Source organism: Ceratosolen solmsi, unplaced genomic scaffold, assembly GCF_000503995.2.
Source record: "Ceratosolen solmsi marchali unplaced genomic scaffold, CerSol_1.0 scaffold14, whole genome shotgun sequence".
Lineage (NCBI taxonomy): Eukaryota > Metazoa > Arthropoda > Insecta > Hymenoptera > Agaonidae > Ceratosolen > Ceratosolen solmsi.
The window spans coordinates 7,626,461-7,637,989 of NW_011948420.1; the positions used below are offsets into that span (position 1 = coordinate 7,626,461).

Here is an 11,529-nt window from a genome sequence, read left to right on the forward strand (position 1 = left end):
GATAGGATATTATTAATATTGGCTAAAATATATTCCATGGTAATGAATTAATTATTAGTAAAAAGGGATTGTGAAATAAAAGCCATTTTCACCAGGTCAATGAAAATGTCAACGTTTTATTTAATACATACTTGTTTAAATCGATCCAGCGAGTACAATAATTAATCATTGATTATCTATTGTGATAATGATATTATATAAGAATAAGAATAATCTTTATTGTTCTGTGCATCAATAAAATGCAATAATATTGCTATTAAAATAAATTACTGTCATGTATATTCGAAATATACTGCTCGTAAAAAATACCTTACGAACATTTATATACGATAATAATTCAAAGTTATATGATCTTATACAATAAATAAATTTTAAATACACGAACAATATAATTTATTTGTAAATTAATCACCGATCGAACAGGATATTTTTACGTCTTGTTATTTTTGTTTGATACGGATTAAGAGTAAAATAAGATAAATTTTACTTGTTCCTTTTTTTGTTTTGTTTTGTTTTTTTTTTTTTATCATTTGAAACGCAATTTAAATTTCGGTTAATATTTGAGGAAGTAAATTGAATTCCAATAATATGATTATATTTCAAAATTCATGTACAATTGGAAATTCGAAACTATAAAATCGAAATGATTTAACATTATTTAACCAATGATTGTTTTGACCAATTATTATAAAAGTAACTTTCGAATAATTTAAAAGTCACTTTTTTTCTTCTAATAATTATTTGGGAATAAAAAAAAAAAACTCTCCGAATCTATTCAAATGTGTTTTATCTCAAATGCACATATTTGTTTAAATTTAATGATTATTGCTATGCATTGTTATGTATAAAATTTCGTCTTAATTGATATTCAATTTCAGGTTTTCATAAATAATAAAACAGAACTCTCTCCGAATCTATTCAAATAAATTTCACATCAATTATACAAATTTAAAATTAATTTTTCTTTGACTAAATCGAATGATTGTTTTATATTTGATTAAAATTCTTCTATTGAAATGACACTTTATCATATCGAATAAAACCATTCAATATATACTAGTATTTGCACATTTTTGTAGTCACTCGTCACCACAGTCATTCAAATTTAAAATGAATTTATTTACAATATATGTTTATATGTTCTCAATTGAATTTACATTACAATTGAAATGCAAATATTTTTTTTTTTTTTTTTTTTTTTTTTTTTTTTTTTTGTTTTTTTGTTTTGTTTTTTAGTAGAATTATTTAAAATTCCAGTAATGATACATTTTTTTGAACCTATAACTTTAGGTAATATCGTGTCCTGCACGATGAAGAAAAATTAATTTTCTAGTTAATAAATAATGTTCAGTGTCAGTTGACGATACAGAGAAGAGACAAAACAATAGAAAGAGGTAGATAATGTATTATATAATATGATAAGAATGCAATTTTCTATTCATCGTGATATTAATTCCTTCTTTACAGTCCACCACCCGATCTTTCCACGCTGATTTTCTTCTTCAACGAATCCTTCTCATGCTGGGCTTCTTCCATTTCTGCCATCCGTGCAAATCTTGAATAGGCTACATGGCCAGATTTAATTGCGGACATCATCTGTGAAAGAGAAAAAACAAACATACTATTACTACTATCGTTAACTTATAGAGGCATTTTGCATATATAAAGCATTGTTATATATAAAAAATTTAATAATTATTTCTAAGAATTATATACAGATATAATAATAAAAAAGGGTTACAAAATATTAACATAAATAATGTGTCAACTGCACGAACAAAAGGGGTAAGAGGCAATCAAACTGAAAAAATTCAATTAAAAATTTTGTATAATTTAGTGAACAAAAGCGCATTATTAATGTTATAAAGGCCTTGTTTTCAATATATAAGATATAATAAATTTTCGTTTAAAGATCTGCATCCATAGACATACATTAAATTAAAATTATAGTTGCTTTTTTATAATATAATTTTTAATCGTATGAACAATCGTTCCACCTTGAAGGTCAATAATTCACAATTCCATTGTCATATAATTTATCTAATTTAAGCATGGTAATAATTTACAACAAATTATATAAACATAAAATTTTACCGATATTCTAAAAAATATCTATTAGAGTATATTATTTACAGAAGATTACAATATATGATATAAGTTAATAATTTGAAGAATTTGAGTTTTACATCAAATAAAACTAACTAAATATTTATTTTGAAGTCGTGGTTATATAAATATAAAAAAAAAAAATATATTACTTAGCATCATTCCATTAATAATCCATCTAATAATTAATGTTTAGCATGTGTCTACAGAATATTTAATACAATTTGTGTCATTTATAAATCCGCTATTACTCAATGGAATATAGTATTATAAAAAATTATACCTTTTTTCAAAAAGGTACATCTGCTTTAATCGATGATGCTAGTTTCTATGTAGTTAAAGTATTAGGCGATAAACAATATATTTTTATCCAAATAACAGAACAAATTGTTTCTGAAATTTCTCAAAATAATCATAAATGAATAAATGAAATATTTTAAATGAAAAATTAAATTTTACTTAATAGATCCTTATTTTCTTTTGGAATAAGCCGTGTTAAATCGGTCTCGTGTAAGAATAAATGAAATTTTTGAAGTTTACATGTATTTTATATGTACTTAATATGTCGACGGTATTTTTTCCACATATTGATGCACATACAATTAATATTTAACCATTAATTTATATTTATTGTGTGCATGTTATAAGCATGCGCTCAATTGTAAACTCTATATATAAATAATTGTTAGGTAATCCTTGCAATTATGAGTTTGTTTTTAATATACATTAGTATATTATGATGCTTACGCTGATATTTTGTAAGGTCATATACATTTAAACGGATAGACAAAAATTTCATTTTAGATGTAATCTATATCAGTAATATTTCAATTTTAATTAATTTTTTAAAAACTAATATTAGACTAAACTAGTTTTACGACAATTAAAAGATATACACTAAAATACTAAAACATAATTTCTTTTAACTTAGTTAAGTTAAAAGTAATAATCTTATGTAATACATCCTATTCGGCAATTGTGCAATGTTAATTACCAAAATTGAACATATTCCATTATATATTTCGACTTCATTTCCATAAGGAATATAATAGTGAATGATGCATCACGTATAAACGGATATGCAATTTTTAAACAAATTATTCTCTAATAAAATTAATATTTTAATTTAAAAAATACTGATTTAGATTTATTTAAATCATACGACAAGTGTACACGTACCAAGTGGACTTAAAAATTTAATAACACACAGCCAGCTAATATATTATTATGGTAATTATGTTTTGATCTAGAAAGTAAAATACGAATTATAAAAATCCAAACATAAAGAAACAATAAAAACAATTTTTTTATACTTTATGTGTTCGTAAAAGTCAAAATTAATTTTGATTCTAAAATAAATGTGCATGGATTTTCATGCTGCATGCCAAGTGTTTATCAACAGCAACAAATAAAGTTAGAAAAACACATATAATCACACTATACAAAAGCTCAGTTTTCATTTTGCTCAATGATAAAATACGAAGAAATATTTATTTCTCTCGATCATCGATATCGACCGACCTGAAGGTACTCATCCAGTTCAACTTGACCGTTCATGTTAGCATCGATTTCTCTTAGAATTTCATGAAGTTCTTCGCCTCCTACAGCCTTGTCACCAAACAGCTGTGAATAATAAAATAAAAAAAGATTTAAAATCTTAGTTAAAACGTAATTACCTGTAGATAATCTTGAAGCTCCAGTTGTCCATTGTAACTAAGATCAATTTCATTCAGTAATAAATGCATCTCAGATTCGTCTAATTTAATGCCAAGACCCTACATTATGAAAAGTAAACATGAAAGAGTCTTAACATACTGTTTAGTTCATATGAAAAGGTAGTTAGAAATAGCTTTCGATATTATTATTTATGTACAATATATTTTTCTATTTATTATTATTATGTTTTCTATCGTATTGATCAAATGATAAACCATAGGCTTCGATAAAAAAAAAAAAAAAAAAAAAAAAAGAGAGAGAGAGAGAGAGAGAGAGAGAGAGAGAAAGAGAGAAAGAAAAGCATATAGCAATAAAGAATATAAAAATGTATAACATATATAATAAATTAACATGCGTCACTAAAAAAATATATTAAATATGATGGAATTTCATTTAAAATATTTTAATGTGTATTTGATGAATAATTATTTACAGCTTTTAAAAAATCAATACAAAAGCATTCTTAAAAATATTAAAAAATAATATTAGTAAAATAATAATCATAAAAGCAAAAACAGTGATATTAATACCTTATAAAGAAGGTCTGTTATTCAATATATAATTTATGTTACATATTTATTTGGAATTCTAATTAGTATACTTTTAAGAGTAAATGTTAAGAATTTATAGTAAAGAATCATTTTTTGAAACATATATATATATATATATATATATATATATATATATATATATATATATAATTAATATGTACTTTTTATTTCAAAATTTAAAGTGAAACTGCAACGTTTCATCGTTGCTTTCTTTTATTTATAACAAGATGATCATATAAATAATAATGTTTTATAAAAATAATTTCAAGTAAGACAAATAATTAAATCAATATGTATTAAATAATAAAAAATAAATAAATAAGCAAAAAGATTATAAATGATATATTTAGAATTATTGAAATTTATCGGAATTTTTTTCGTCAAGACATTTTAAAAGTATTAAAGAAAATAAATAAATGAATTCTGAGGGAGACAACAAACCTTAAGGCCCCGTCTAATATCATTTATAGAAACATATCCTTTGTGATCTTTGTCAATTATTTTGAAACGTTTGATGTATAATTGAATCTCGTCTTTCGTAAGATTAATCGGAATTTTATCACGAGACGTCCTATTCACTATTTGTCCCATCTCATTAGCTATAAATTCACTGGCCTCGATTTGTTGCTTCTGCTTTTCTTCTTCGCTCCAGTTTAATTCTTCAGCCATAATGTCAATGATATTTGGCAGTGCTTCTTGCGCGGCCTGGACATTCAAAAAGGCTAAACGAAACCGTCGGGCGATCATGTCGATTGCTGTTCTTGCATACTCTCGACAGCCGTAACGAACCTAAATAAACATGCCTATTAACACTACTAGCATATAATTTAGACGTCATTTAAATGATTAAATATATTTTATTAATTAAGAGTTATGTTGAGATTTAATTAATGAAAGCGATGTATTAAAATTCCTTTATAAGATGATTTGGCAGTAAAAAGTTTGGATTTTAAATTTATAAATTTTTGTTGAGAATATTTAAAAAAACATGAACATATTTATATGATTTACAATATGAATTCAATTAACTAATTTAATAAAGTATTTTACAGAATTACGAAATAAAAATGTTTGAAAGAAAAATTTAGCAAAAGAATGTATTTTATGAATTATATGAAAAATAATGAAATATTCCATATATATATATATATATATATATATATATACAAAGCGACATTATCATGAATATCGACATAAAGCATACTGTTATTTGTTTTTTATATGGAAAGAAATTTTGAAAATTATAATACTCGTTGACTACTGATAATACTTTGTTTCTAACATTTTTCAATTATCTGCCAATATAAAAAATCTAATTAAAGTTTAAAGTATTCGTAGTGCGTTGTTGAAATAGAAATTAGATTTTCTAAAATATACCTATACACATTTGCAAAAATAATAGATGTGACCAAAAAATAAAAAAATTAATATGTGTGTGTGTGCGCGCGTGCGTGCGTGTGTGAATTCTTATTACTTCTGCATCGATGTATGGGAATTCAGGATGTAATTTTTTTCCAATAATGGGCCATCGTTTGCCGGTAAGCGCAGCCATTTTCGCAACGGCAAAAGCGCGATCACCGTAACTGTTGGCTAAATGCTGGGCCACTTCGCATTCGAGTCCAAAATCCTGGACCAATCGAATGTACATTGTAGGTGTAAATCCATGAGCTCCTTCCAAGTAAAGATCCTCGGTCTGACATAATCGCGTCGGTTCTAAATTACAAGCTGTTGACGTAATGGTTTCAAATTAATTATCATTTATTAATAACGCGATTTTAAGCAAATTGCTTGTAAAAATAAAAGCTAAATGTAACTTTTTATTTTATCGTTGTTAGATATAAAATTTAAGACAAACTCTTACAATCTGTTTATAAATAAATTCACCCTGGGTAATCATAAACAAAAAAAAAAAAAAAAAAGAAAGAAAGAAAAGAAGAAAAAAAAGAGAGAGAGAGAGAGAGAGAAGCAATAATTTTTTGCCCGTTAATTGTATGGGCATTGCAAAAGTAACTAAAGATTATAAAGTCAAAAATTATTATTTTACGCAATGCGTATTTTTAATAATTTTTTAATTATAATATAAATAAAGTATAGATTAGAGAGTTGGGGGATTACTTTGACATTCATAAAATTCGAATATACGTCGTGTTAAACTTATGTCCTATCAAACACTTGATAACATTATATAAAATTCACTCTTATGATTAGGAATTAATTACATTTAATTATCTATTTGATTTAACGAATCGGCGATAAATTACACCCATAATTTACTAAAACTTGCATAATCATTAACCTTACACAACATAAATAAATGTTATATCTCTAAACAAACCTTTGATGGCAGTGTTAATCGTTTCTTCGGCCATCCATCTATATGTTGTCCACTTTCCACCAGCAATCGTTATGAGATTTGAGGGGCTCACATGAACGACATGATTACGTGCTAAAGAATGTGTATTGGGTTTGTTGGGATCGGATACCAAAGGTCTGATGCCACTCCAAGCTGACAGTACGTCACCTCGGCGCACTTCGACATCTGGATTTAGGTAGTTTTTTACCTCTTGGAGAATGAACATGATCTCGTCTTCGGTCGGTTTAGGATTGTGTGTCACGTCACATGGCAAATCCGTAGTACCGGCGATCGTATGTTTCTGCCAAGGCAGGAAGAAAATAACGCGACCGTCACTCGTTTGTGGATCGAGAAGTCCCATCTGGTCGGGGCTACAGAATTAAATGAAATGTAACAAGATATCAAGATGTCAAAATTATCGATAATTTATTTAAATTGCCTCACTAATCGTAATACACGATAGAGTTAAAATTCTAGTTAGTTAGGATATATTAGAAACTTTGTATTGCTTGTAATGGAAGGTAAAATGATTAATGATTCAGTGAGTCGTGTCACATAAGGTACACGATACGCTATAGTATTACTATAATTGATCGCAAGATCAATGAAAATATTTGTATGTATGTTCATTAAATTCGATTATGGCAATATGATTAGATTGCACGCCTCGTTATACGTAACCAAGTAAGTATAGAAGAATTTCAATTACTTATTGAAGCTCGCATTACCTATAATAACCAGGAAGAACAATGTGCACCCCAGACGAGGGAGCACAGATTTCATTAACACATTCGTCATCCATCTTTCGAATACTGTCGGTAAACGGTCCAGTCGCATTAATAACCGCTTTTGCTTTGACATCCCATTCTTCGCCAGTCAATTCGTCGCGCACTCGTGCTCCGGTAATAACACGCTTGCCAGCCTGTACGCAAAGGACATTATTTACTCTAAATATTTACTACAACGTGCAATTAATCGTTTATCCTAACTAATTGTCTTAAGCAATTTATCCGTACTTAATAATGCCTCGATTATTTTTAGCTCGTACAATCTTACACTAAGAAGGACAAAATTATGATTTAAAAATTTCTTCCTCTAAAAGTCTACTTACGCCGTCTATGTCTTTTAGAAGATTAATGACAGTGACGTGGTTCACAACTGTTGCGCCATGTCTCGATGCGGTCAGGGCTATCGCTAAATTCATTCTAGCGTCGTCTTGTTGGCCTAAAATAATTTATTTCTCAATTTTCAAGTCAAGTAATTGTCAATTTAATTACATTAATGGTACAATTGCAATTATCGCAGCAGCCTATTGATAATTTTCGCCCAAAATACGAATACGAGATTAATAATTTATCGATACGCGCGTGTTATTGCCGGTAGAAGATGATTTGAACTAGAAAGCGCCGGGCACTTCATCATTAAATCCATACTTTGGTCAATAATATAATTATAATACATGACAATTAATATTTATTATATCGTTAGAATATCCGTATTGCTGCTGTTATTAATAGGAAATTTATGCACAACTACTATACCATCGTAATAAACAATTGCTCCCGTTAATTTATGACCCTTCAACATTGGAAATAATTCCAGTGCATTTTTTTTGCTAAGGTAATAGGACGATTTGATAGTTTTGTTTCCAGCTACGATATCGTACATTTTTATGCCGACCCAGTAGTAAGGTATTTGCCACCATCTGCAAGAAATACAATAATAAAGATACTTTTGTTAAATTGTCGTTTTTTTTTTTTTTTTTTTTTTTTTTTTTTTTTTTTGTTAATGGAAATACTTGAATATAATAGAAATTAAGTAGGTTTAATTCACTGTTCCTCTAGGTAATACAAACGGTGTAGGAATCCACTTTATTAATACAAAAAAAAAAAAACAAAAAACAAAAAAAACAAAACAAAACAAAAAAAACACAAAAAAAACACAAAAAAAACACAAAAAAAAACAAAAACAAAAAAAACACAAAAAAAAACAAAAACAAAAAAAAAACAAAAAAAAAAAACCAATATACCATATACTAATTTTCAATGAATCGACATACTTCGTCTAATTTCAATTTGTCCACTTCTTTCATCGCTACACTCCATACAAATATTCCATTTCAAATGTTAAAACACACGAACTCAAATACTCAAATGGTAAATGTGCGATATTTGTTGGACACGTTGATATTTGAAAAGCAGATGTCAAACAGACAGGTTTCGACGGAAGCAATGAAAGTTCACATTTTTTAAGGACACTTACGTATAAACTGGAAGCATAATGGGCAATGGATGCGCTAAATGAGGAGCATTACGAATCATCGAAGCTCGTTCATTAAGCGCTTCTTTAACCATTCTGTATTGTTCGATGTCCAGTCGCATAATTGCCGTTTGTAAATATCGTACACCACCATGGATTAGCTTCGTACTTCTCGATGATGTGCCCGAGGCAAAGTCATCGCCTTCTATTAGCGCGGTTTTAAGACCTGCAAAGTGGTACATAAGACATACGAGCCTTTAAATTAATATAATGTCATTATTGTTATGTTAAATTACATTATATTATCTCGATTTATTATAATAAACGTGTAATAAAGTCCTTAATTATCATCCTATTATATCCTTAGATGCTATGAATTATTTCATACAATGTACTATTTGAAGAGGTGATGTAATGAACATCGAGTGTGAATAATTAAGGTACGCAATTACCTCGTGTTGTGGCATCGAGTGCACATCCTGCTCCAGTAGCACCTCCTCCAATTACAAGAATATCGTAAGTTTCTGATTTTTTAAGTTTGCTAATTTGTTCTTCTCGAGTCGGTAAAGGCTTTTTTGGTGCACACGCTCTCTTTGCTTTTACCTTCAAAAATTTTTTTCTAATTACCTCGTGCTAATTTTTAATGAAATTATGAGTTGGGGTATAGTATGATTATATAATGAAATAGTTAAGGATTGCCCATGCCAATTATTGAATGTGATTATTCATTATTTATGTAAAAGCAGTTGTTTAAAAAATCCATTACACCTTGCTATATTTATAGATTAAAAACTTTATGCTCAATATACGCTTTTATAACTACTTTATTTGAAATCTGGCTTTTATCATATTCTTCATCGAGTTTCTTATCAATTATACAAAATAGTTTATTCCGCTACTTTTCTATTATCTTACGACTATTTCAATAATTCGTGTTTGGTTCATTTTTTTATTCTCAATTTTTTCGTCGCATCTGCACATTACTATTATTTTGAGAAACACAATACATAAGCATAAGAACTTTTATACAATAATATAACCGATGCATTCTTTATAAATTGACAATCGATTATTACACATTAAAAAAGTTAATACATAATATGGAATAAGTTTTTAACGCGATTGAAAATTTGCATAAAGTCCAATACTTTACTTTTTGTATATACATATATATATAAAAAAAAAAAAAAAAAAAAAAAAAAAAAAAAAAAAGAGAGAAAAGAAAAAAAAAGGATACTAATTCATAATTAAAAAAAGGAATAATAATAATTTCCATTCACAATACATATTCATAAAGTTGAAAATTATTAGATAAAATTATAATATAGATAAATTAATTTAATAAATTCGACATCATTATTTGATTAAATTATTGATAATTAAATGCATACAATATTTTTCATCAACAGAAAGAAGATAGGTTTTGTTTCTTTTTTTTTTTTTTTTTTTTCAGCCACCGATATCTTAAATGACGCATGTGCATTAAAGATTTTGAATAACCTTACTAAGAATTTTTGTTACCTTAAGAAAATACACACACGAATACACAATCTAATTTTATTGTATCACTCGTATTAGTCCTATCTATAATACATGATAAATTATTAAAAGTAACTGTTAATAAAAAAAAAAAAGAAAAAAAAGAAAGAAAATAAAAGTATTATCATTATCCTAACAAATAGAACGATGATCAAACATTAAAACAAGTTTTTTTTTTTTCTTTCATACATCCATGTAAATCAATTAACTATAGCTTTAATGCGTTAAATTATTACTTACGGTATTATTAGGTGTAAGCAAATAATATGTTAAAGTCCCAGTTCCAATGGCGCTCACACTAGCTGCTAGAAGTCTTCGAGTTGTCATTTTAAGCACTAATTAATTGCTCAAAAGTTATTGAACTCTGTAACATTAATTTAGAAAACACAAATAAAAATACGTTTAAGGATGATAAGACAATTTGCTTCTTAAACGAATAAATAAGCCAAGGTACGATGTTTCAATTTTTTTTTTTTTTTTATGATTCTCAAAGGAAGTCTCAGATAATTATTCAAATTTACATTCAATTTAAATTTCAATTACATTCAAATATTATCAAATGCCGATGTATTTCCATTAATTTATGAGATTTTTGTAATGACTTGAAAATTTTCATTCCAATATATCTAATACCTAACGTACTGTATAATGATATTTGTTCTTATGACATAAATTGTATAAATAAATAAATAAAAAAAAAAATGTGTTTAATCATTTTAAGAATATGAGAATAAATTTTTTGGAACTTTTACAATAACACGCTCATTCGATGTTATGCTTATTTCATTAATTCAATTTATTTAAATTAATTGGTTATATTTATATCTCTCTATGTTCTAATGCATTTTATTGCAAAATAATTTAAGTCAATATTATCATATGTTAATCGGTATATAAATGATATAACAGCAAACATTGCAAATCATCTTTCATACATACGCGATAATATTAAAAATAATAAATCGATTTATTAGATTTTCATAGAGAGATAAAAATCGAAATCAC

The 11,529-nt window shown here is 26.8% G+C and overlaps 1 protein-coding gene across 2 annotated transcripts; it reads right to left on the reverse strand.

Moving 5' to 3' along the window:
- Window positions 1-1,221: 1,221 nt before the first annotated feature.
- Window positions 1,222-10,885, reverse strand: Gpo1 (glycerophosphate oxidase 1). Of its 2 annotated transcripts, XM_011498101.1 has the most exons (12): window positions 10,765-10,885; window positions 9,438-9,588; window positions 8,989-9,211; window positions 8,268-8,431; window positions 7,838-7,950; window positions 7,455-7,648; window positions 6,709-7,097; window positions 5,848-6,098; window positions 4,815-5,162; window positions 3,783-3,881; window positions 3,628-3,729; window positions 1,222-1,596 (listed from the first exon to the last, which is right to left on the reverse strand). In XM_011498101.1, the coding sequence occupies exons 1-12, from the start codon at window positions 10,849-10,851 to the stop codon at window positions 1,462-1,464; spliced, it is 2,256 nt and encodes a 751-aa protein (XP_011496403.1). In that variant the 5' UTR covers window positions 10,852-10,885; the 3' UTR covers window positions 1,222-1,461. The 2 variants fall into 2 exon arrangements, with proteins under 2 accessions (XP_011496403.1, XP_011496402.1); XM_011498100.1 differs by lacking the exon at window positions 3,783-3,881.
- Window positions 10,886-11,529: the final 644 nt, after the last annotated feature.

Bases quoted from the DNA above. Each gene is read 5' to 3' on its own strand.
- Gpo1 (XM_011498101.1), bottom strand. From the start codon at position 10,851: ATGACAACTCGAAGACTTCTAGCAGCTAGTGTGAGCGCCATTGGAACT. The intron at 8,432-8,988 runs GTAAGTGTCCTT...TATTTCTTGCAG, and splicing joins ATTATGCTTCCAGTTTATAC to ATGGTGGCAAATACCTTACT. The intron at 3,730-3,782 runs GTAATTACGTTT...TATTATTCACAG, and splicing joins AGCTTCAAGATTATCTACAG to CTGTTTGGTGACAAGGCTGT.